This window comes from Balaenoptera borealis (genome assembly GCF_965194805.1).
Source record: "Balaenoptera borealis genome assembly, chromosome: 17".
In the NCBI taxonomy this organism is placed as follows: Eukaryota; Metazoa; Chordata; class Mammalia; order Artiodactyla; family Balaenopteridae; genus Balaenoptera; species Balaenoptera borealis.
Window position 1 is genome coordinate 15,531,232 of NC_138876.1, and position 27,676 is coordinate 15,558,907.

General features: G+C 36.1%; 1 protein-coding gene across 3 annotated transcripts in view; it reads right to left on the minus strand.

Annotated features, from left to right (window-relative positions):
- Positions 1 to 861: 861 nt before the first annotated feature.
- The window catches only part of FAM91A1 (family with sequence similarity 91 member A1), a 42,364-nt gene continuing 15,549 nt past the window's right edge, over positions 862 to 27,676 (minus strand). For 2 of the 3 annotated variants that reach the window (XM_082363063.1, XM_082363065.1), the window contains 16 exons: positions 26,830 to 26,936; positions 26,276 to 26,314; positions 25,633 to 25,745; positions 25,097 to 25,212; positions 24,137 to 24,246; positions 23,721 to 23,807; positions 21,754 to 21,886; positions 17,991 to 18,139; positions 16,503 to 16,637; positions 16,249 to 16,362; positions 12,282 to 12,354; positions 10,140 to 10,289; positions 8,049 to 8,153; positions 7,085 to 7,208; positions 5,838 to 5,907; positions 862 to 3,810 (listed from right to left, as the gene is read on the minus strand). In XM_082363063.1, coding sequence (XP_082219189.1) covers positions 3,625 to 3,810; positions 5,838 to 5,907; positions 7,085 to 7,208; positions 8,049 to 8,153; positions 10,140 to 10,289; positions 12,282 to 12,354; positions 16,249 to 16,362; positions 16,503 to 16,637; positions 17,991 to 18,139; positions 21,754 to 21,886; positions 23,721 to 23,807; positions 24,137 to 24,246; positions 25,097 to 25,212; positions 25,633 to 25,745; positions 26,276 to 26,314; positions 26,830 to 26,936 — 1,811 coding nt within the window. In that variant the 3' untranslated portion in view covers positions 862 to 3,624. The remainder of the gene's footprint in view (positions 3,811 to 5,837; positions 5,908 to 7,084; positions 7,209 to 8,048; positions 8,154 to 10,139; positions 10,290 to 12,281; positions 12,355 to 16,248; positions 16,363 to 16,502; positions 16,638 to 17,990; positions 18,140 to 21,753; positions 21,887 to 23,720; positions 23,808 to 24,136; positions 24,247 to 25,096; positions 25,213 to 25,632; positions 25,746 to 26,275; positions 26,315 to 26,829; positions 26,937 to 27,676) is intronic. The other variant, XM_082363064.1, reaches the window with a different exon arrangement.

The following is a 27,676-nucleotide window of genomic DNA, read 5'->3' on the forward strand; positions in this document are numbered from 1 at the left end:
GTACTGGATTTTAACCCAAAGTATAAAATAAATAGCCATGATTGCATACTAATATAAATAAATGATCAAATAAATAGGGGAAAGGAACAAATCTTTAAGAAAATTTGTAAAGAATATATATAGATATTCTCCTTCCCTTTGAGTGTGGACTAGACTTAGTAATTCACTTCAAAAAAAAAAAAAGAGTACGGAAAGTGGAAAAATGGTACTTTACAGTGGAAAAACCTAGCAGACACCACCTTAACCAATGAAGGAACATCACCAATAATGCCTATTTACATTATGCACACCATGATATAATACAGCGTGGAAGGGCACACAACCGCTGTGCTATATCCTTCCTGATAAAGCACAACCTCAAGTTTAATCATGATAAAACACCAGACAAACCCACATTGAGGGACATCCTACCAAACTACCAACTAGTGCTCTTCACAGTGTCATGGTCATGAAAGACTGAGAAACTGTCACAGATCGGTGATGACCAAGGAGGCAGTGATGACTAAATAAACGGAACGTGGTATCCTGGAGGGGGTCCTGGAACAGGAGAACATAAGAGGAAAATGGGTGAAAACCAAATAAAGTCTGTAGTTTAGTAAATACTATTGTACCAATGTTAATTTCTGAGTTTTGACAGATGTGCCATAGTTTACATAAGTTGTAAACATTAGTGGAAGCTCATGGAAGGATATAGGGAATATCTCCGGACCACCTTTGCAATTTTTCTGCTAATCTGAAATTATTATAAAATAAAAAGGTTATTTTTTTTAAAAAAGTATAGGAAAACGTCAGCACTGAAAGCATGCCTGTATTTAAAATTAAGGGAGGGGCTTACAGAAGATTACACATTTTCACAGCAACTTGACCAACACCACAGTTTATTTGTAAACATATTATATGTGTCAATAATCAAATTGACAATACTTTATACATTTCACTGTATCATATTAACAGCATACCAGAAAAAAATCCACTGTGCTCAAGTTACAGTTTTGGTATTTTAAAATCTTTAAATACAAACCGTATTTGAAACACTGAACATAAAAGAGAAACACAAATGGCAAAGAAAACTGGAAACAACTAAAAGAAACCAATATTCCCCCCAAAAAACAAATAAAATATCTGATTACACACTTTAAAAGAAAATAAGGAATCAAGAAAATCAGACGATCATATATTTTTTTAACAACATAAAGTTACATTTCTTTAGACCTATGTGAGAGGTGAAATTGTACCATACTAAACTCTATGTCCTTTTTTATATTTCTTTTTTTCTCTTGGTTTCTGAAGTTTGCCAATCAATGGTTTAAGCTACTTTAAGGGCAGAAAAGAGGGGAGGCAGCACAAAGCCAAATGAAATTACTTTAAACATTTGCAGAAAAACTGGATAAAAATTCTTTCACAAATTTTCTTTGGCAAATAATAAATTCTGTATTTATTACCTTTTTGTTGAATAGGATCAACAGATAAGATTTAAGAGATGCATCTTTACATGAGTTAATGTATGAATGAAACAAAGCCAAATTCACAAAGTAAAGCATAAAAGTGGCTTTCACATTTTGCTAATAACAGCTTTAAAAGTGCAGATTCTCCATCCTTAAAAGTATGAGAGGTCTTCAGCTGGGAATCAGAATCTTTCCTCATTCACATGAGAAACCGGAGTTGACTACATGTTTTTTCAGTACTTTCCCTAAAATTCATGATCATTTATTAGGCTCTATTTCCTCCTCTGTTAGCTCTCAAAGGAAATATAGCAGCAAATCACTCCCATATTTTAAGTTTTAAATTCACCAACAACTGGGTTCACTACCAACAACTACAAACATTCAATGCTTTATTAGTGTACGTGTCATTACCGTAGGTTAAGCTTGTTAATAACAGAAATAAATAAAATAACTACAGTTAATCTGAACAAAGCAAATGAAAATGAGATTAAAGAGCCCTGATCAAATGAAATACTTACAACTTTCAGTTGAAAAACTGTAGAAGTTACATACATACCTAATAGCACTAGGAATGTACAATATCAATTATTGGAAAAATAAATGAGTGATTCACAGTTATAAGAAATTATTTTAATATTAGTATTTTTCCTTTTATACACAAACATTTATAACATATACTTGGTTTCTACCTCATATTAAGACAAAGTAGAATACTAAACATTACTGCATTTACCCAAAACACAGCACTGACTGTGCCACAGGTAACCTGCTCCAAAATATTCAACAGGTAGGTGACAGTACTGAATGCATGGTTAACAGTTTGAAGAAAGACACATACTTCCAGAAGTATGTTAAATACACAAATGTCAGTTCTATAAATAACAAAAATTATCAGCAAAAATGTTTAGGTTTAACCTTCCCAAATTTTCTAATGCTTTAAATATTTTAGATATATGTTGTTTGACCAGTTAGTTTGGTTACAGTTTTAAACTAGCAAACCATTATCCTATGAGAAAAGCTAAACTAAACTATATAACACTGCACAAACTTCCCGAGGAAGGTAACTTGAAAAATCTAAAAAGTGATTCCAATTATTCTAATTAACATTTGAGATACTAAAAGAATCAATGACTCAAGAAACATTTTGAAATTACTCAATTTTTCTTTATCATTTCCTCTAAAACTAGTCACATAAATTTAAGATCCGGATTGCTTATGTCCTCACAGTAGGTTTATCACTAAAGTGTTCTGATCAGAAGACATAGCCTTAATGCCTCTAATATGCAATTCTAAGCTGAAATCAAAATCCTTGGTTTGAAAACATCAAATCCAATTCCATAACATTCATGGGCAGAGCTACTAAACAAAAAATAAATCAGGGAGAAAATGTGCAGCAGCCACAGCTACAAGAGTGGAAAATAAATTCTATTTTTCCATAAAGACTCTATGAAAATATAAAGCCCAAAATGAGCGACAACTGAAGTCCACATATAAATGTTGTTTAAAAATAGAATGTTTTCCAAAGCTTCTTATGAGATGTCAATGTATAGTCATAGTGTGAGTTAAGACCTTCTAAATCAAGGTTAAGCCATACATAACTATGCTGATGTACATACCTTCAACAATGTTCAACCGATATACATAATTTACAAACACCCACAGCAATTCTTAATGCCCCATCAGATCATCTCTCAATAACGGATGTTTATCGTTTTATAGTTTTGCTACTTTAAATACCAAGAAGCCTTTTCAGAGGAAGAGTTCTACCTCTTCCCACTATCCCCTAAAGAGTAGGTAACAAAATATAAAATTAAACAAGATTTATGTTTGATAAACTAACATATAAAATTACCACTGCAATATTCATAGTGACTGCTTATAAACATAACAGTCATCATAAAGCCTATAAAGTATATCCTCAGTTTTATAAAAGAAACGCAGATTGTCTCAAGGTAAAAAATACAGTGCAGGCTGCTAAAAAGCTCTTCGTTGCATCAGGAGGTGCAGTAATGAGGAAAACTTCAGAAAACATGAACATGTTCCCCAAACTTTAACTTTAACATCAGTTAAGCATGAATTGCACTGCAGCAGCTGGATGCTTTTTAGTGGCTGGCAACATAAAGCTAATGTTAAGAAAGAAAAACGGCAGAAAGTGTGAGCAACAAATGATGTAACCAAATTACTGCAAATGGAGATTAGCAATAAGAAGTGAGGAAGGTGAACGTCCACTCCACTCTGTTAAGATGCCATCTTTAAATATTAAGTTCTTTGCAGGAAGTGGAACTCCCATGTCAGCACAGGATGACTGTGAAAGCAAACTTGGAAAACTGGCCTCATTGTGAATATCCAGTGTTGAAGCACCTTCCTAAAAGATCAAGAAACAAGAGAAAAAAAATTCTATTCAACACTTTACCAAACCACTTAATGTAGCTAATGAGAAATAGAGACCTTGATTACCTAAGAAATGTTTATGGAATGGCAAAGCACTATAGGAAATGCAAAGTTGTACCTCACAAACCCAAAATAATCAATGACAGGTATTAACGTGCAGAAATGACTAATACACTCAGATGATGACAAGTGCTTTGAAATACACAGAAATAACACGCTATGAGAATATGGGATGAGAAAAAGTTAATTCTTAGACAAAAACCCTCACACAACATTAAGCACTAGAACAATCCATCCACTCCCAGGGCTCTCAGATTCACACATTCAGCAGACTTCTCCCCAGAACTCCAGGCCCAAACCTCCACCTATGCAACATCTGTTCTTGGATGTTTCACCATAAATTCCACACTTAGCATGTCCATAAGCAAACTCTCAAATTTTCCCCCACTGGTTCCTCCCCAGCCTTCCCTGCTCAAGCTAGTCAAGAAATATGAAAATCATTCTTTATCTTTCCCTTCCTCACCACAGCCTCAATCTTTCCTCACATTTAATCACCAAGTTCCATCAGTCTCCCTCCAACATGTATCCCAAATGAGTTTACTTGAATCACTCACCATAGCCACCACCGTAGTCTAGGCCAGTGGTCTCCAAAGTGGGGTACTCACTCCAAAGTGGGGTGCAGTACCATGAAAATTTTTAAAATCCTGTATCTACTTATTGTATCCGATAAAATTCCTGGTTTTGTGTATCTTTTACAATATACATAATTTATTATATTATTACATGTTTAACAGTATATACATGTAATAAACAAACCTTTATTATGGATACATGCAAATTTTTTTAAAACGAAAAACGGTGTTCGGCCACCAACATCTCTTAACTTAGGCTATTAGAGCAGTCTCCGAACTTATCTTGTTTCTGTGCTTGTCTGTTTCTAATCTATTCTCTAAACAGTAACTAATCTTTTAAAAGAGTCAATTAAAAATAATGTCATTCTCTGTTAAAAGTCTTTAATAGTTTCTCTTTGCACTCAGCATAAAATACATATTCTTTAACATACTCCAGAAGGCTCTCCGTTCTTCTTCAACCTCACCTCTTCCCACCATCCCTCTTTCAAGAGGCTTCTGCCACGCTGGGCCTTCTCGTTTCCTTGCAGGTTGAATGCCTTCCTGACACAGGACTTTTGCACCTACTAACCTCGGCCTGGAATACTCTTTCCCATCCTTTAGGTTTCAGCTTATGCGTCATCTCTACCTATTTAAATTAGGTCTACCTTTGGATTCCATCAGATTTGAAGGAGCTTGGCTCCTTCAAAGCACTTACTGAAATCTGTAATTACTTCACATATTTCGATGTTTACTCGACTATGGTCTCATACAACACTTAAGCTCCATTAGTGTCTTAGATATCGTTTCCCCAGCACCTGGTAAAGGGTCTGGCATAGAGTCAACTCAAGCATTTATTGAAAGAATGAATGAAACCAAACTCCAAAATACTGATTTCATAATATTAGAACAGATATACCAAAAAAAATATTCCATTCTAAAAGTTTATCTACAAATCAAGTCTAGAGCATCCTTTCTTTCCTCGGGGGGAAGATAAAAGGTCTAGAGCACTGGCATTCACTACCATAACAGACAACCCCCTCTCAGTAATGGAGAATCACTGCAGTTATTAATGGAAGTGTACTGACCCAAGAACCAGCACCTAGCATGGTGCATGGCCCATGGCAGATGCTTAACACATTTCCGTTTAATGAAGCACCAGCACAGAACAAACAGTCCAAGCTTCCTAAACACCTGGCCAGTGAAATCATGTATGTCAGTTAACTTCCTGAATTTCAGCATCTTCATTTATAAATTAAAATGCATAAATAAGCATGAAATAATGCTTATTTCATGTCTTACTGCTGTGGAGACTCAGAACAAACATGGAAGTGTTTTGCATACTATAAAAGCTCTATGCAAATACCATTTGGATATTTTTGGTTTTTGTTACCTGGAATGAGTGAACAAAGTTAAGGACTTGTAGAGACAGTTTTCTACTGGAATGTAAGAGGTTTTGAAGGCTGAAAAAAAGGGGAAAAGTTTAAAACAAATATGACAAGAATTAATATCTCACAAGAGTTTAATTTTAACAATTTAAATGCATTTATGTATGTATATACATCTTGGTTAATTACATAAAAATTAAAAAAAAAAACAATTTCAATGGTTCTCGTCTATGAAATTTCTGCTTGTTTTAATAATACAGAGTAACAGTGCATAAAAAGACCATTTTGAAATAAAACATCATGTATAACCAAAATTGGAAAATTATTGTTAAAAGTTTAAACTACTACCAAATATAAATGTTAAATACAAGAAAACTTCTAAAATAAAAATTTAGGCACATATTTTTCAAATATGTAAATTGGTAACAATTATAGTGGCAATCATTAAAACTACATAGTATTTCTTTTTTTTATTCATGTATGTTATTTTATTTTCAGGATAGCTATTAAAATTATTTGTCAGTTAAGTACTTTTAATTTTCTGATATAAGCTACATTGAGACAATTAAATTAATTATTTATTATCCAACTTTGTTTTCCTAAGTAAAGATGTCAAGATCTGTGGATATCATCTCTCCAAGCCACCCACCACGACAATCAGATTCAAAGATATTCTTTTCGGTTAAACCAGACAGTCTGAGAACTTTCACAGCGCTGACTCTCAGCAGCCATTCCCAATGGATCAGAGCTGGCATAGGAGATAAAACCTACATGTCATTTCTGACAAGTAATATGTGCTCATTTTAGAAAATGTGGAAACTGAAGAAAATTTAGAAAGTCAGCCATAATTCCACTATAGGAGATAATCACTATTAACATAACTTGAGTGTGTGTATGTTAAGAAAGAGAGAATTTCTATAGATATTTACATAGTAAAAAAACTAGGTTCATACCGTCATATAAGCATGCCCATTTTAACTGTACTCTCGCCAAATCTGGGTAACTAAGTAAATATAATTAACCAAAACATGTGTCCAAAAGACTTGCATGTGCCTAATTTCTGAGGTACTGAACTTTAATTTTAAAATACATAGCAAACCCTTAAACTAGCCATTTTTATTCAATCAACAAATAAACACAAGGCAAGTACTATGATCATGTGTGAAATAAGACAAAGTAGGATATAGCAACTAATACTGAGAGCTTAAGAAGTCTCATAGATGAAAAGATGACAACAAACATAAACCCTCACCTCTCTTTTCTGCAAAGGCCATGTGTAGCAATTTTTCTGCAAACTTTCTGGTTTAATTCAGAACTAAACAGTGGAATTCCAAAGCACAGCTCGAGAGGAACCCAATCTGCTTCTATTGTGGCAACTACAAAAGGATATATAAAGTTATCAATCATATATATATTTATATATATTATGACCGACCAGGGTTTCTTAACTGAGCTCCAGAGATTTTCATAGATTCCTCCCGCCCCCCACTGACATCCACCAAAGGGCTTAGCAGGGGAGAAGACTCAGAGAGGGGATCAGTGAATCTCTGAAACAGGGAAGAATGTTTTTTGAGTATGTACATGCTTCTGGGAAGAAGGCACACAGCTTTCAACAGATGCTCAAAGTGGTCTTTTAACAAAAAAAATAAAAAATAAATAAAAAAGTAGTGCAGGACAGCTACAAGATGAGAGAATCAACATAGGAAAAATAAAACATTTTTATTCTCAGGTCATAGTTTTATAATATTTTTTTTTTAATTTATTTATTTTTATGGCTGTGTTGGGTCTTCGTTTCTGTGCGAGGGCTTTTTCTAGTTGCGGCAAGCGGGGGCCACTCTTCATCGCGGTGCGCGGGCCTCTCACTATCGCGGCCTCTCTTGTTGCGGAGCACAGGCTCCAGACACGCAGGCTCAGTAATTGTGGCTCACGGGCCCAGTGGCTCCGTGGCATGTGGGATCTTCCCAGACCAGGGCCCGAACCCGTGTCCCCTGCATTGGCAGGCAGATTCTCAACCACTGCGCCACCAGGGAAGCCCCAGTTTTATAATATTTTAACTAACTTTAATCATTATTCTAAACATATAAAATTCTTTCCTAGAAAATACTTATGAAAAAGTCCATTATAATAAGAGCAGAAAAACGATATCCAAACGACTTAACAAAAGAGTCAAACCTCAGAAATTAGTCCAAGATTGCAAATAATTTTTAAAGCCTTACCAGAGTTTTGCTTTGTGGCTGAATCTATAGTTGCTTCCTCAATGACCATTTCAAATGACTCTGTACTCCCATTTACATCTGAGCCAGAAGCCAAATCAGGTTCTCCTTACAATTAAAGGGCATACACAATATTAGGATTCTAGTAGTTGGCACAGGTTGTCAGTAAGTCAGTCCAAACATAAAAGAAGACTTCAGGCAACAGAAATGACAACGGAAAACAATGAACAGTCTTTAGCCTAAAGCAGTAGTTCTTAAAAGGGGGAAAATTTTGTCCCCCAAGAAACATTTGGCAACGTTTGAAGACATGGTTTGGTTGCCATGAACCGGGACAGGGATGCTGCTGATGTCTAGAGATCCTAAACACCCAACAGTGCACAGGACAGCCCCCCGCAACAAGGAATTATCCAGCTCCAAACATAAACAGTACTGAGCTTGTAAAGCCCTGACCTAAAAAAACAAGGATTAAAAAGGCAGAACACAAGTTTAGACTTTTAGAGAATTACTAAAGTCATTTCTATCCCCATGGAAACATGCAGTCTGATTACATCATTCCTTCTCAAAATATTTTTTTTGACTCCCTGTATCTTTCAGCATGAAAGATCCTCCAAGATCTTCTAGATCTCACCTATTACTTCTCTACTCTCATCTACTACTGCCCCACAAACTCTTCTTTCGGCCAAGATGAGCTACTCTATTGCCCGATTCCCTAAAGGCTGCTACCCTCCAAATAAACAACTATCTGTGTGTAGCGAACTCCTCGCTTTTCAAAATTTAGTTCAAACTTTACCTTCTCTAAGAGGCCTCTCTGATAGCTCAGTTGGGCTGGGATATGCCTTCTCTGTCCTACTTTAGCACTTCAAGAAGCAGACCCCTATATCTCAGTCTTTTAACACTACACAGTAGGCTGATTCACTTGCTTGTCTCTCCTTCCAGGGTTTTATTCCCTAGGACTTAGTAACAGAAATATCTCCAGCACCTAAGGAGGTATTTTGTAAATGTTTATAGAATGAATGGAATAAAACATGACAGCTACAGTAGACATTCATTGAAATGACAGCCCTCTTCTCTAAAAATGCTCCTGTGATACCTGGCAGTCAACTGTTGAAAGTTACCCAACTCCTCTGGCCAAAGGTAAATGGACCAGGAGTGGAGACTAATTCAATCCACTGGATGGCTAGCAATCAATCATATTTTCTCAGGATTTCAAACTAAGAGGTTCAGCGAATATAGTCAATCAATGATAGAGACTTGAATTAAAAGGTCCCCTAGAGTCGTGGACCAGAGGTGACATCATGGCAACCAAAGCCACATACAAGCCAAAATTATGCCAGAACAGAAACAATTAGTAATTATGAGAAGGTGATTTGAAAATGAATTTTTAAATTAGAAAGAAAAAGGTATCTAAGGAAAATTAGCTGTTGTCAATATGCAGGACAGGCTGGAGACAGAAAGAAGAGAATGAGGCCAGGAAGGCTAAGCAGGAAATGGTCGCAATAAAACACGTATAAAGTATCAAAACTCAGACTAGAATGGCAGTTACAGAGAATTAAAGAGAGAGGGGAAGAAACGGATATAAGAGACATTTCTAAAGACTAACTCACAGATCTTGGAAACTAACTGGGTTGAGTGGGAAAGGAGAAGGATGAGATAAAGATATGATTTTTAAGGTCTGCATAACAAGACAATGGTGCCTTGATAGAAAGAGGAAAGCTGAGAGGGAAAAACTACTCATTCTAGTTTGAAAACAATTTTACAAAGAGACTAAAGTTTTGAAACCATCACCCCATAAAGGAACTTAATTTAAAGCCTATAAACATAAATACAACAGTAAAGGGCTAAAACCCAATAACCATTCTGTATTCCAACCCCAGGTCATCACTTCTTTACTTATGCTCTTAGTATTTTCTCCATTTGAACAATTGATATTTGTCCCAATGATATCACAGAATATTTTCTCATCTTTCAGTGGAATAACATTAAGTATTAAGTAAGTCAACATCCCCACAAAGGTACCCATGCTTTCTAAATATTAAGCTTGTGATAAACTCAGTACCAATTATCCTAATTCAAAGAACCCAGCTATTGGCTAACCTCTCTCATCAGAAGCATCACTGAGTTTTCTGTTTGCAAGTTGGCTAGAAGCATTCAACATGGTGACATATCCACAAAAATGCTGCAAGTCCACTTTGTTCCTCAACATCTGCAATGCTTTATGAACACCCATATTGACACGTGTAAACTCTAAGAACAAAGAGTTGACATCACATTATAAGTAAATAGTTTTACAACAAAACACCAAAAACTTAAATATACTTTCCTTTTATTAAACAATTCTTAGAACTACTTTTATATTTTATCAAGATTGATTCCAACAAAGAAATATCTGTGGATGAAAAAGGATGCTGTACACATACAACATATTTACAGACTTCAGAAGGCAACTGATGTAGCAAAACAACTGACCTGCTAAGTAATCAAATAGGGTCAGTCAGTGGCAAATTCTCTAGGCTTCTCTTTGTAGTTCTATTCTGCCTCAAATACTTACTTAGTGGGTTTCTACCAGGAAATGCATTAAATACACATCATATATTTTTTTTAATTTAAGAAAAGTAAAAAGTATTCTTATTGAAACTAAAGCTAACAAAGTACTTGAAATTACATCCCTAATAAATTATTTAAATATCAGCTCATTCTCACAAATATGTGAACTTACAAAAGAGAAAGATGCTCTATAACCAAATATGAATATTCCTCTTTTTTAGAATATTCACAGTAATCTCCAAAGGCAAGAGATTTCTTAATCAGTTCTTGAGATTTTGTGATTTTTAAGATCCTGCTGTCACTATCCTGTATCTTCTGGTGAACAATAAATTTTTCCATAGAATTTATAAAGTATCAGAGAATTAACTAGCAAAGTTTAGTTGCAGAGAAATACTTATTTCTGAATAGGGGCTATTTTTTGGAAGAGAAAACTCTCTTCTCCAAATTTTGTACACATTTATTCACAACAGCCAAAAGAGAGCACAATTTCAAATGTAAGGCTTTTGCAGCCTAGACATGTGGAAAGGAAAAAATACTTATAAAAATCTTCCTTTTCCCTGCTTTGGGCAAGGAGGTGCAATGGTGACTAACATTTTAGAAGAAAAGTTCTTATATGAATTAAGTTAAATTACTTGAACGATTCACTGCTCTCTAAAATTCCAAGCAATATTCTAAGAACAAGAAAAATACATTAGAGAATGAAAGTTCTGCATGGAGCAGGAAACACAAGTGCTATATAAATATACGTAAGTTTTAATCAGAGACTATTTTTCTTTTGAATATACATACTTTCTTAGTATTCAACAGAGGAAAGGTATTTTTATATTAAACAAAAGGAAGAATGAATTTGCGTTTATAGAAATTCTCCGAGCATCTTTCATCAAATGTATTGTAGCTCACAATTCTAAAAAGAGATAACATTAAACAGGCTTTTCACCCTTGATTCAAACCCGCTAAATTTAGCTCAAACTTTGCTATTCACTCAAGTCCTCTCTAATAGGAAAAATAAAATGTAAAAAAATTTTTAATTAATTAATTAAAAAGCAAATGAGTGCTTTCTCATTTTCTCTACACAATGACTCTAGATTCGGGACTTCTAATACTATACCACAAACTTAAATCAAAACACATTGACCATTAATAAAAGTTTTTTTTAAAAAATTTGCTTCTGTAAAAAAAAAAAAAATGCTGAAACAGGAAATACATGCAAGTTCTCTGTAAACTGTAAGTTAGGATACAAATGTTCATTAGTGTCCATAAAAGCCCCTGAAAAAAACCAGTATGTAACACTTGGGGGAAAAAACATCAACTTTCTAAGCATAAAATCTTCCCTATGACTTGTCTTCTCCCCCAACCTGCAAATAAATAAACAATAAAAGGAAACTAAAAGGCCAAACATACAGAAAACCTAGTCTTCCATCTACGTAGCTACCTACTTAGTCTCTTCATCTCCAAGACAGACTAGTATTCCTTCTAGGCCTGGGTTCTAAATGAGTCTTATTCTATTAGTTCTTTGTAGGAACAGGCACATGCCAGAAAACTACCTTTTGACAATACTCTTTAAAAGCAGAATAGTTTTAAGACCCTAGAACTTAAAAATTTTAAGAATTTACTTCCTGCTATGTTTCCACCAAATTGTGGACAAGATTAATCATAAAGAAGTCAAATGGATACAACTCAAAATTAAGGTACCTCCTCGTAGTTCTGTCTCATCAAATGGGAAAGGTATGTGGACAGTTTCTCCTATCCCATGCAAACCATGTCCCTAAACACGAAAAAACACAAGTTGAAAGGTATACGCGAAACCTGTATTTCCAATAGTAGATACTCAAACGATAAACAAGACTGTGCCTCGTGATGGTGTATTCCACATTAATACTCCATCAAAATGCTCTCAACAATTTTCTATTTTTCTCCAGCAAGTAAAGACAATCTTAAGTCTATATTAACCTATTAAAGCAATGTGTCTCAAATTGAGTGTATGGGCTAATGAAAAAACAGGTAAATCTGGTGTCAGCCAAGTGAAGCCTGAATGAGATCAAGTGCACTCACACAAGGGTTAGCTGTAGTGCTGAGAGAGAAAAGTGGTGGAGGATCCCCATGACCACCTGGCATGCCATGGACTAGGAATGTAATCTCAAAAACCTGCACTGAATGACACATATTGAAAATTACTTGCTGCAACATCGTAATTATATACGATTGGAAACAACCAAAATGCCTGTCAGTAGGGGACTGATTAAATAAATTAATGTATGTATTTTCAATGCAGCTGCAAAAAAGAGCAAGCTCTCTATAAAGTGAAATGGAAAGTTCCAACTGCTAAGTGGAAAAAGCATGGGGCATCTCAGTGTGTAACCGCTTGCATATGCATAAAGAAATTCTAGAAGGGTACAGCAAAAACTAATGTGGTTGTCTGATTTGGAGGAGAGTTAGGGAGTGGACACTGGGTAGAGTGTTAGAAGGGCAGTGATACTTTTCTCTGTGCATCTTTTAATAGTGTTTTATTTTTGAATCATGTGAATTTACTATCAAAAGTTAAATTGAAAAAAATCTATGAGTCTAACCACGCCAGTCCCACATTACAAATAATAATTTACTTTCATCCATCACACTCAATTAATGTTGTTCATTTAAATTTTGTTAGTCTTTTGTATTTAATTCCTAAATTCATTTTGGTTTTACAGTTGTGTAAGAATGATAAGCATGAGGAATTTAATTTTATGTTTATATGTATTTCGAATCGTTATAATAGAAAATATAACACTGGGGATCTATACATTTTTTCCCTTTAAAAGAGACCCATACATTATTCAAATTCAAGATACCGTGACATAAAAGAAAAAAAATAATTTCAGGGAAAAAAAATCACATTCATTTATTTGGTTCATATAACAACTTGAGTATATTTCTGACATCTTGCTTCTATTCCATTGATACATTTATGATTTCAACCCTAAACAAGATGGCTATTATAAAAGCATGGTTTTAATCAAAACCTTAATTTTGTTGTGTTTTAAGTTCCAGCAAGATGAATTTTTCCATAAAATGTAATAAAAGAGGCATTCTTTTTTAGCAAAGGCAGAACTCCTTAACAACACTTTAAAACTCATATCACTCTACTCCCATCACCACTGCCACCACAGCAAACATTTTTTGAGATCTTCTGACGCGCTAAACAAAGGTCTAAAGCATTTTTACGTAGATCATCCATTTCAGTCATTCTTTTCAACAACCGTATAAAGATAAGAACTTTTATTATCTCCCAATTTGCAGGTGAAGTCATTGAAGTTCAAGGAGGTTATTTAACTTGCCCAACGTTGCCAATAAGTAGTGGAATCAAGATGTGAATTCACGCAGACTGACCCTTCAGTCCATGTCTAACCCATTCTACTGTGTATCTCCCCCCAACCCCTACACTTCATGTCTGCCCTGGCTGGCTAATGCATCGTCTCACGGTTTCTACTACCATCCACGTGCTGACGCTGACACTCAAGTCAATCTCTCCTGTTCAACCTCTCATTCAAATTTCAGAATATTTTCAGTTACCTCCTAAATATCTCCACCACCCAAATGTCCCACAGGCCCAAAACACACCACCTCATCTGCCCCCATAAACCGGCTCTGTGTGATATCATCACTCTTCCACTTTCAAAAGCCAAGTACCTCAGGAATCATTCTTCCTCTTCCCACATCCATCTCAGACATCTGATCAATTCTATTTATTTTATATTTGTAATACTTCTTCCTTTTCATTCTTATTACCACTTTCGTGACCTACGCTGTCCTCATCTCTTATCTGGTCTCCAACACTGAATCCTAATCCTGTCTTCTCCCACCCAGCCATTCTCAACAGTCTTCAGGCTGATCTTCCAAATCAAAACTGACCATGTTAATCCCCTGCTCAGCACCCTTTACTGGCTGCCATCAATCTAAAGGGGAAAGTCTAAGCACTACAGTGGGACAGTTAAGGTCCACTGCCCTCTGGGCCTGCCTACTTCTCCAGACTCATCTCTGACCACCATCCCATCATACTTCAGCTCACCCCTCAAAATTACATAACAGCTTACAGGCCCTAGCACATGCTCCCACTTCGTATTCCTATTAATTCAACAAACACTCACTGAGCAACTTCTACGAGTCAGGCACTACTTTTGGGCACCAGGGAAATAGTTATGAAGAAAAAGAAAAAAAATCTCTACCCAGAGATTTATTCATGCTGACCACTCTGCCTGGCCTCGCTCTCCTCTAAATCAGCCTTTTCTATTTAGCCTGGGTCTCATTTTCTCTAAGGAGCTTTCCCTAAGCCTTTGTCCTTGCCCCAAGGCTAGAAGGATACTACTTCTCTTTAATGCTTGCACTGTATATGTATAACTCTCTTCAGCACTCAGCAAAAAAATGGAAGTGACTGCTTATGCAACTTTGCCCACCAGACTTTAAGTTTCTTGAAGACAGGGACCACATCTTATTTGTATATGCACATTAATTAGTACAGAATATGGCAAGTACAATTGTTAGTTCAATGAATTAATGAACTCTTTACAAAGAACCTATTACATACCAGAAAGTGTGCTACACACTTCATACACACCTTCTCATTTCATTCTCTCAACAATCCTAAGGCTAAAAATGCTTACCTTGGCATTAGCTGTCACTATTATTTTTTGTTGTTACACAGTAGATATTACCATGTCCATTTTGCAGATGGGAAACTAAGTATAAGAGAAGTATCTCTAAAATGTTACACACCACTTCACACCTGCTGGGGTGGCTATAATAAAAAAATCAGATAATACCAAGTGCTGGAGGGACTGTAAAATGGTGCAGTTCCTTAAATAGTTAAACAGAGTTACCACATGACTCAGCATTTCCACTCCTAGGGATATACTCAAAAGAAATGACAACATGTCCACACAAAAACCTGTACATAAATGTTTATAACAGTGATTATTATTATTCATAATAGCCAAAAGGTAGAAGCAATCCAAATGTCCATCAACTGATGAACGGATAAACAAAATGCGTTTCATCATACAAGGGGATATTATTTGGCCATAAAAAGGAATGCAGTACTCATGCTACATGATGAACCTTGACAACAGGAAAGAAGCCAGTCACAAAAGACTACATATTATATGATTCCATGTATCTGAAATGCCCCAAATAGGCATTCTAGGGAGGCAGCAAGTACATTAGTGTTGTTAGAGATGGGGGGGGGGGGGGCCAGGGGGGTGAAAGTGGAATAGGGGAGTGAGAACTAAAGGTCCAGGAAAATGTTGTAAAATTGATTGTGGTGCTGGCTGTAGACATCTGTGAATACACTAAAACCACTGAATCACAGAATTCAATTGGGGAATAAGGTATGTGAACTGCATCTCTATTTCAAGGCTACTATTAAAAAAAAAATAGGGCCACACAGGTAGCAAAAGATTAGGCTGAAACTCAAAGTCCGGTCTAACTTCAAAGCCTATGCTGTTTCCACCACTTCCAAGCTGCTAGACAAAGGCCAGAACTAAAACGCAGATCTCTGTTTCCTTACATTTCAGTTTTACAAATGTCAAATTACTGATGTCTGATTGCGACTCAGCAGAAAGCTAGACAAATTATGATCTTTAAAATAAAAATCTAAAACTGACTGTTTCAAATAAGGTAACTGTACCTGAATCAAAACCGCCGAATGTGTTAGGGCATCGTTCAACATCGTGAGCACATTTGATGTAGGAACAACCCCAGGATCATGACCCCAAGAAGTTATTAGTAATCGATCATAACCCTATGGGAAAGAAATGAATAAAACACAGCATGGCATTTAGAAACAAACAAACAAAAAATTTAAGAAAGTTATCTATAATACTGCTTACCAGTTTCTATCCTCCTTAAAAATGATTTTTAAAAAAACCTCAATCAACATACCTGGAATATATCTGGCAGTTTTCGAAGTCTTGTACCTTTGGACAGCAAAAGAGATGGTGGTCCTTGCCTGGTGATATGGTAAATGTACAGTTTAAACCAGACAGAACTGACTTCTGGGATAGCTGGTCCAATATGCTGAAATCATAAAACAGGTAAGATAAAGTTGTAAATACTTATCTGAAGCCAAATTTCACAAATGACCAAGTATATTCTTAAAGCTAATGCCTCATGTAAGTGTTAACTGCTATTATCCTTATGAAGATAAATTTTAAAGGATCCATTCAAACAGTTTCAAACTTACACTGGAATTGAGAAAGCAGGTCTTATCACTGTAATTAAGAGAATGGACTCTGGAGTAGATGGCCTAATTCTGAATCTTGGCTTCACCCCCTCAGCCCTATCACCTAAGGTTACTGAAGCACTCTTGTGCCTCATTTTGCTCATTTGTAACATGGCAACAAAATACTTATCTCTTAAGGACATTGTTAAAGGTTTAAAATAGTACCTGGCAGCACATAACAAGCTCTATATCAAAGTGTTAGTTATTACAATCATTAATAATTTTTCTCAAAAGGGACTATCTATCCTTCCATCCATCTTACCATTCATCCATTCATTCAGTTCATGGATTCCTGCTATGACCAGAGGCTGTGTTAAAGAACAGAAGTGTGTGTGTGTGTGTGTGTGTGTGTGTGTGTGTGTGTGTGTGCACGTGTGTGTGTGAGTGTGTGAGCGCGTGTGTGTGTGTTGGGGGGGCTGCAAATCTACAATCATTCCTGCTGAACAGAGGACAAAACTGGGGTAAGGGGGGAGTGGGCGCACTGAGGCAGCTAGATCAGCACAGGCAACAAAATCATCCTGGTACAAGAATCCCTTCCTTTCTTCTACACCATTAAACCTAGCACATCTAGGGAACCAGGAAGGATGCAGCACTGAAGAATAGAGCACAAACCTCCCTCTTTGAAAACGGTACATGTCACAATGGCCTTGCTAAGTATACAAACGCAACTGATCTATTTTTAAAAACTGAAAGACCAGAAGTCATTTTCACGATTTTAAAGATAACTAGAGTTCTAGCTTTCAAGCATAATCTTTTCTTTTCAGCTTATTTAACATCACAGCCCCACTTTCAAAATATTTCACTTTTCCTAATTAAATTTATCTTATCCCTCAAGGTAATCCAGGTTTCCTTCTCAGACCAGCCAAAAACATTTTCTTTAAAATCCTGCATTCAGGAAGAAAATTTTAATTGAATGTGTCACTAGTCACTAGATAATACATATATAAAATGTACCAATTATACCTCACAAACTGAACATAACATCTTACAGCAGCAAAAAATACAAAACTGCTTTCTGAGTTGATGATTTTAATATCTGGTTATCTACAAATTGAGAATTAATACAGTAAGACTGATAAACCTCTCCTTCAAGTCGCCATGAGGAAGGATGAAATGGCGGCAGAGCGAGCTTCCCAGTGAGTCTTTACCTGAGGGGTGCAGCTGCTGACAGGCCGGATTTCGTTGGTGAGAGGAGCCATGGAAACAAGCAGTGTGTAATTTTTGTTTAGAACTCTGCTGCAAGTTGCAGGGTCCAACCCAAGAAGGCTTTCACAGCGCAAGAGATCCAGAGGAAAACCTGAATTATGATCAACCATATACATAGAATGAAAGACTGACAATGTGAAAAAAAAGAGTCTAAGATGAAACACTGATAACTGCCTTGAGATTTAAATTTTTTTAATAAGGTAGAATATCTCTATTAAAAAGCACTTTATTTCCTAGGAGACCAATAAGACTCTCTAAGACTTAAAGCTATAAGTCTTTATTCTCTGGTCCAGAAAGATAACTGTCTACTGGTGTTTCTTCAGGCTAACCTTATACTTTAAAAATATGTTTGCTTTATCTTACTTCCTCTCCATCATGGCAGTGGCATCTTATGAAAGCCTAAGTGCCATGGGAAAGCTGTATCCTTCCCTCCCCCAATTTTCAATCTCCATAAAACCTTTGCAGCCACGTTCTGAATTGACCAGAGGGGCAAGAATTCCTCATTTAGAAACATGCGCCTAAACTAGTCCATAAAGCATGAACTCACTTAGCATGCAACTGATTTTAACTGTTCCCATTCTTAATCCTTCTGGAAAATACCAGTCCTACTGCTCTCTAAAAAGATAAAGGGAATTTGGAGGGTCTGTCTGTGTCTGGCCTCTCACAGATAAACAAGGGGAGTGCCTGTGATCTTAGCTAAGTTGTATGAGAAAGGGTGGGTCCTTGCAGTAAGCCCTTTTCTGAAACATAAAAAGGGTGAGAAGCTTCAGGTAAAATTCAACACTGTCAATGCCAAGTATAGAAAATATTTAATGAATACTAGGATATGGAAGGAAGTCTAAAGAGTTGATGGTAGTTAGAACAAAGTTTTTACAACTGTGATAGCTTTTCTACAAATGAGGTTTAATTTCTAAACATTTCATAGTACTAGACTGCCAAATTACAAACAGTGGCTTTAAGGTCTCACTTGTACTGATCCTAGGGAAAAGATATCTTTTTAAAGACAAAGATACCTGGAAAAAAAAATTATGCTTATAAAAATGAAAACGAGTTAGACCACACATTGTTTCTGTTTTTTAAGCAGTGCCTCATGCTGTCTAAAACCAAAAGATTACTACGAAACTAGTCTTTTTCACACATATCGGAGGTTTGCTTCTATGACAGTATCAGAAGGCTTTTTGCTTTACAGTGAGTACCAAGTACTACATGATACACTCAAACTACAAATTACTAGTGACATAAAAAAAAAATTCTTGCTACTCAAAAAAAGATGAGGGCTTCCCTGGTGGCGCAGTGGTTGAGAGTCTGCCTGCCAATGCAGGGGACACGGGTTCGAGCCCTGGTCTGGGAAGATCCCACATGCCGCGGAGCAACTGGGCCCGTGAGCCACAATTGCTGAGCCTGCACATCTGGAGCCTGTGCTCCGCAACGGGAGAGGCCGCGATGGTGAGAGGCCCGCGCGCCGCGATGAAGAGTGGCCCCTGCTCGCCACAACTAGAGAAAGCCCTCGCACAGAAACGAAGACCCAACACAGCCATAAGTAAATAAGTGAAATTAAAAAAAAAAAGATGCTTGAACACCAATACTATAGAATTTCTTGTTTAAAAAGGAGTAAGATTAAGTTATCACTCCTGGCACCTACAGAAAGTTACCTTTCTCAACATGGAGAGTACTAAGCCCTAATGCCCTAAAAAGTTATTCTTTATCTGGAATAATGACTTTCTTTTCTATGAATCTAGAATGGTACTAGTTATATACCATTATAAGAAAAATTGAGAAATAGTCACTTAAATCATCTTCTGTGTTCTGTGGTTCTAATGAGGAGCCCCAGTTAAGAAAGTCTGGTTAAAAGAATGAAACTTCATAAACAATTGCCCATTTGGTCTCATGGGGAGGGAGGAGTTAATCACATTTTAACTTTGGAGCCACATCAATTATTCTAAGCTCCAGAAATAGTCAACTATTAAATATACCTTAAAGGTTAGAATTATACTTTACTTTCACACAGACTAGGTTTAGGTTTACCATTTAACTTAGTTGATGATATACAGACTATTCATGGTGAAAAACAAAGTTTAGCCCAACCTATTAAACAATGAATTGTTGATGAATAAATCAATAAAAACCTTAGTGTTCAAGAGAAGATGATGTAAGGAACAGAGCAAAGGAAAAAAATTCAAGAGACATGGATTCAAGCCCCAGCTTTTCCATTTACTAATTATATGGGCTTTAATGACTAAATGGGCAGGAGATTTAACCAAGATAAGCTTCAATTTCTTTACCTATAAATTGAGTTACCCCTGGCTGGTCACTAGCACTAACTTTCTTGGATTCTATGATGGGCAGTAAAAGATGGCTATAACAGAATAGTTCAAATATTCTAACCCATTATCTCTATAAGTCACTAAAAATCCCAGAAATTCCAGGATTTGTACATCCAGAGACATATTTAAGACTGTGCCACTCACTGTTAGGTCACATGATCTAATATTTGGTAACCAAAAAATGGTTACTATCAACAAATGCTTATCAATAAGTGCTTTAGACTCTTGGTGTCTGGTGATCTGATATTCTCAGTTTCAAATGTTTATGAACAACCTCAGAAAGAGCTCCAGCATGGAAGCATCTGTAATACTGCTAAAGCACAACTCTGAACCAGACACCCCAAGGCTGAAGAAGTGAGTCACTAGGTACTAAGTGTGTCTAGCCTCACTCAGCTAAACTACCCAGCATCTTTGTCCTCTCCTCTGCAACAACTCTTGTGAAGTGACAAGTGACTCTGCCCTAAATTTTTTTTAATTGAGCCGAAAAGAAAGCCAGATGCTGATGAAAGCAGTAGAACGAAAATGGATATGACTAAGAAAATGATGGTTCTTGGCCAGAAAATAGAACTTTTAGGTAAATGAAAGAATGAGTGAAATTAAATGTGATACTGGTGCTAAGAATTCACAGTGTCCCAAAATGCAACTCCTATGAAATGTCCAAAGACTTCACAATGTAATTACATTCACAGTGTAATGCTCTTACACTGGTGCCCAAGCTGTTGCATCTTTTTAAAAACACACATTCCTGCGTGTCATTCCACAATTTAGAAGCTAATACCATCAGTTCAACTAAAGTTCAGGAACCCCTTTCTATCACAAAACTGACAGAGCACACTAGGGCAAGAGCCACATTAGAGTTCATCAATAGATTAAAACCGCTTCCATTTCTTTCCTTAACTCTTTGAAATGAGGTTATCTGTTCCCTTTTTTATTCTTTAAAGTAAAATACTTTAGTAAATATTATAGCAGCATTTGAATAGGAAGACCCTGTTTATTATCTTTATATAACGGATCTTTCATTCTTGATATTTCATGCTTCCTAAATAAATTTTGGAATTTGTCCATCTCTCAAAACAGATGCCTATTCTATATCCCATCCAGCTACTTAAACAAATTAACACTCCAACTCTTTTTGTAGGTAACTAAACAAATTTAGATACTACAAAAGTCAGTGGCACATAAAAGAGGAGGAACAGTAAAGTAAGGAACAGCTGACGAGTAAAGAAATTCACAGAACAAGCCAATAGTTATAAATTCAATGTGCTATCTACACAAAATGTTCTAAATAAGTGATGATTAAATAAGTGAGCATGACCTGTTTAATTTCTTAGAAAGAAGTTCCATAGGATCATGTCTTCAAAATCAAGTATTTTTATCATACCATAATTGGGTTGGTCTGGCTGTGCAGTTTGCGCAACTAGATCTTTATTATGACGCAGAAACAATATTGTGTTTCTCAGAGTGAGTGCATGATCAAAGTATCTCTGTGCTTCTCCTTCACCAGTGCTCTGAACCTAAACCAAGAGAAAACAAATTTTGCAACAAAAACCACTCTCATGCCATTCATTCTAGTATATAACCATACAGTAGAGATATTAAGATATTTAAAATCAGTAAATCAAAAATTTGCCCAGGCGATTTTGAAACAAATATTAACCCCAATCGTGGTTGGGCTTCCATGTGACTATACCTTTGAAGATGACAGAAATTACCCCAGCAAGTAAAACCAACAACTCCAGCAACCAAATAATGCTAAATTGTACCATTATACATTGTATGTTCCATATATGATTCAAATAAGGTGCTTTAAAAACTCTAAGATCTATATATTCTGTTTTATCCAGAAAAGTACTCTAATCCGTGGTCACCAATTATGCCACTATCTTATCACCCTGTTCACAATTTTGCAAGGAACAATGGAGTACGTGATTCAACATAGCTGTTCAACACTGCTGAACATACAGCTTAAAATCACTCAACAAGGATTCACTGAGTCCCTATTATGTGCTATGACCTCTCTAGGATGTAAGGAGAGAGTGGTGGACAAAACTCCTGCCTTCACTGGGTTTACATGTATGCTCTTCTGACACTGAGTCAGTCACCTGTTTAATATGTAAAAACATACACATTCCAGAAACAACACAGAAAACAGAAGGAAAGGTCTACAGGGGGAAATAACTAAATTAGATTTGCATGAAATTAGTAAGATCAACTGATTAAGTTTAATCAAGATGAAGCTTAAAAAATAGCTAAGAAACTATTTTTAAAAACTAAACTTCAGACTAAAGGGCTTTCCCAAGAATGACTACGTGGTAAAAAAGAATACAGATATATAAAGTGTAAAAGGGATCTTCCAATTTGCTATACATGATAAAACACTAGTTGAGGTGAGAAAACTAAAAATCAGGAAAACATGTTAAAATGTGCTAAATATAAAAAATTTACTGGCAAAAGATGATACACAATAAGAAATAGGGTTAAACAAGATATTAAAAGTATTGAGGAAATAATAAAAATATAAAGATAAAAGTTAAAGAGACAAATTAATAACAAGGATTATCTCAGGCACTAAAAAAGTAAAAATCCTGTGGAGAAGGAGGAGTGGAAAAAAATGTTATGGTAAGTCTTTTTTTTTTCTGAGATGTAAAGGAAGTACAAAATCATAAAAAATTCTCTAAACATACACGAGTTCATCACTCAAGCACAAAAGTTACCAAAATTATTAGTCAAAGAATAGATTAGGCACACAAACTGTTTGCATAACGAAGTGCACAGGACAGAATAAAATATCCAGGGAATGAAAAACACCAAAAGGGCAATCAAGATTTAGAGCTAAGGAAAACTAGGCTGTACTCATGAGGAAAAAGATGGTTAAGAACAAATATGGCTGAAGTCTTCAAGATGCTAAAAGGGGTAGTGAGAGTGGACATAAATATGATACCCAGGGACACTGTTCCAGATTTAAGATAAGTGGAACAAAAACTTCAAATAAAATTGCTTAAGAATAGATCTTAGAGTCATATTGAAAAAAAAAGTTAAAGGCTACTTTAGAAAAGTGCAATTTAAAAAATTACACATAGACTTAAGATTTCTGTACCCCATTTCTTCATTATATCAAATTATGCTAACAGCTTAGATGAGGTAGACAAATCACTGTTTTTAAATCACAAAATTCATTCATCCGCTCAATATGTTTAAGCCTAAATGACTGCCACGGTATTAAAGCACGAATGAGGTAGGAGTGAACAAGGATATACGAAAAATCTACATAATCAATAACTGATGTTTTATCAAGCAAGAAAAGATTCCAAATGCCTTGACATCCCATAATAAGCTATCTAGATTTACCTTTTCTAGTTCTATAAGAAAGCTGTCCAGAGACTCATCTGAGAGTTTGCCAACTTCGAACATTGTGACTGCATGGCTTTTCAAGTTCTGCATTAAAGAAACAAAAACAAAACTAAATGTACCTTATTTGAGCCTATTATTAAGTTGTAGTTTTCCCTTTGAATGCTAAGCATCTTAGATTTATATTATGCTTTCCAATACATTTAAACTTAAGGGTGGGTGAGGAGCTGATTTTTCTAATTACAAAAGTAGCCCTCACTAAAAAGTTCCGACATTCCTCTAAGGAATATAAAACAAAGGCAGTTGCATTTTCCGGAAAAAATCTAGTACTTAAAAAAAGATATAAAAGCACTGAACTATTTTATATCTAGTCTTTATTTTAAACATTTTCATATTTAAACAAGAATCTGACTTACTGGTGAAAGGTTTCCCATCATTAAAAAGGCAGTAAGAGTTGAGTCAAACAGGAATGCAATACGCTTTGTATATCCTGTAGACAAACTCAAACTGCTTATACTGGCTGTGTCTGTTGGGGGAAAAAAAAATCATAGTTTAAAAATCAAGTAAATGAAAACTGTTCTTTGCTTATCATTTGGAATGAGAAAGTATTTCATTTCAGCTTTATTTAATAATCAGAAAGTACATAATATAGGCAACACTGTAGTCATAAGAGGTCCCAATCCTACCTATCTCCAACATACAGATAAAAAAAGTTAAAGTCAAAAAAAAAATTTTTTTTTAAAGGCACTCACTTTTGTAGTAAATTTTTTGAAAACCAATAGTAAACCAAGACTTGATCACTGTTAGATCAATAAGACTACCTAGCCTAACCTCTACAGACAAGTCACGTGGCTCAGGTAACAGAGCTACTTAGGGTAGGAGTAGAAGCCCATGTTGTGTGCCCCTCTCCCCTCCCAACACAAAACCATGTGCAGCCCCCTCATCCACTATGCTTTGCCTCCCTCTGTGCTTAGCCCAAGCACTGGCCTTCCTGCACTCGCCAGCTGGCATGCTCTTATTCATTCTCAGCCCAAAAATCATCTTCTCCATGAAGGCTCCTAAACCTCTCTAGGCAGAAAGAGGGCTCTTTCTCTTTGCTCTCCACAAGCACCATAATGCTTCTCACACTGTGGTTTTTATGGTTATACTCTCCAGACTTAGTTTTTAGAAGGAAACTACCATATTCTTGTCAGTTTTATACCCCTAAGATCTACCACAAGGCCCAACATATGGGTAAGTACTCAAAGACTACTTTTGAATGACTGAAATCCAGAACAAACTACAAAATAACTGTAAGCCCGGAGAGTTTGCTTTATGAGTGTATGTGCAGACACATGGCTTATCTACAGACAGACTCAAACTGAGTTACTGCTAACCTGGATCTTCTTGACTATTTGTATCAGTGTCAGTAGCCGATGAAGCTTCTTGTACAGGACTCCTACTTTCCCCGCCATCCCATGATAGGAGCATCTTTTGCGGATCTAAAGTACTCCTATTAATGAAGAATACATTCACTTTTTAAAAATCATATAAATGATCATATACAAAAACAGCTACTGAAGTCAGTACTTAAATTATGAACATCCACCTAAATCCACTCTTACATTCAAGCCCAAAATTGAGACACAGTCCCAAAATACTCTGCACACACAGAAAAGGTTCTTAACTAAACCCATGGATAGGCTTCAGGAAATTTGAGAACATTTAAAAATTATATGTAAAATATTGTATGAGCCTTTCTCTGGGGAAAGCATTTTAGTTTTCATCAGATTCTAAAAAAGATTACCACACACACAAGATTAACAACCACTAATATGGTTCACCTCAGTTGACAGGTTGAATAAGTAAAATTTTTGTATGTAAAACAATGTTTTTTTCAAAAAGAAACTCTCCTACTAAATAAATGAGTTACTTTAATTTGTTTACGGATGGAACATTCTTCCACGATGAATGAAGTTGATCCAAATTTATTACTTGTCCCTTCTTATGGGCAAACCCCAATCGGCAGTACATGGACACAGCATTCTGAAAGGAACATAAAGGAAATGAACATTTGAAATAAACTAGACTTCAGAATGTTTGTAGAGAAAAAATCGTTATGGACTATGCTTACAGTGAGCCTCAAATATTTTCATCCCATAACTAGAAGAAAAAATTTTCAGTAGGCCTGGTCTTCCCCTAAGGTCTTCACATATGTAGGAGAGGGAATGCTCCCAACTGTCTGGCCAGGGCCTCCCTAGATCCACCCCCAAAGAAGCGGAAGTTGTTGCTTTATCTGACTTCATTACAAGATACTGTGACTTCACTACAAGACACCGGTCAGGCTGCTTCCTGCTGGGCACAGATGTGTGAGTACAGCTTTCACTCCCTGGGATGGAATACTGGTTCAGTGTTCTTACTTTGCTCTTCTCTATCTCTGTAAGCACCCCGACTGTGCACACTTCCTCTGACAGCTAACAGGAATCTCACTGCTTCCGTTTCTCAGCATCAAGACAAAAATCTATAATCCACTCAGTATTCCTATCACAAGTGAAAAGAGTATAAAAATTACATACCTTAACCAGGGATAGGTCTATCTCAAGAACATTTGCAAGCTGGAAAATAAAATTTTAAAAATATTTTACATTCTAAGAATCATAAGCATATTACACACTTGTAATAGACAATTTAACCATAATCAGAAAAATTTAAATTATTAATAACTGAGTCTGAATAAATTTTGTAATCAGAATTTTTTTCTTTCCATATCTCTAAGACACTTAGAGGAGTACAAATCCAGGCAGTGACCACAACAACTGAATTACTTAGCCTTTAATTTCGTCTCATTCAAAATAAAAAAATTTCTAGATCAGTCAATTGTCTACAACGCTTTTATTATAAAGTCATATAAAGTTATTTAACCCATTCATAAGCTATTAACTAAAAAAATTTTAATATACATATGCGGGAAGTAACTTAAGAATAGTGAACTTAAGTATATTAATGGTCCAAGATCTAACCATGGGCAGATTTTGAAAATATTTTATCATTAAATAATTTTATCTACTGCACACAAACTTATTTTATAATCTTGAGGTTAAGTTCTTTCACAAGATGCTGTCATACTTACCTCTGCAACATTAGTGTGCTCATCTATTGAAACAAATATCTTATAGAGGAGAGTTTCAAAATAATCACCTTGCACTCGATTCATTACAAAACCTTCAAGAGGAGGAACTAAAATAAACAAAACAGACTTTTCTCAGTGACATAATTTTACAAAACAAGAAAGTTTAATGCAAATATCTAACTGAAAAGAGACCTCCAACTTAGGGACTGAATTCAGCTTTTGATTCATTTTACCAACTCCATAGCAAGTTTTCCTAAAACTCCCAAAGTAAGGTCATATGCAATGCTGTCTACAGAGTGGACTCTTATGGCAGATCATAAATCCTACAAAGAGTAATTTCATCCCCATGGACCTCTCAGCATTACTGAGGCAGAGAAGTGCTAGAGTCATGGACTTGGTAGAAAGGCAGGGGGGCCGGCGCTGCTTCAGAATGGGGAAGCCTGCCAAGGGTGTGTTTCTGATGCATCTTAGGCAGCAGGTGGCTGGTCTAAAGCAGAGAAGCAAGAACTGCAAGTTACCATGCTATCCAAAACCAGGTGGACAGAAGGTATTGACTCTCTGCCCTCTCCCATCATCCCTGCTCCATCCTGAGAAAAGGGGAAATTCATCTGCGTGACTGCCAAGTTTATCACTGGTATAATTTGCTCTTTGGGGCTTTCTATTCTGTAACCTCCTCGATGGGAAGAGGGTCAAGACCTTCCGCACAAGAGGCTGCCCGATCGATGCTCCCCACTTGTTTATTCATACTCACTTCTCTCCATCCCTTTGGTCCAGATGCTCTAACCCACTTTACTAGAGTGCTCTGCCTGACCAACAATAAAGAGGCACTATGTTTTCCTCTGCCATT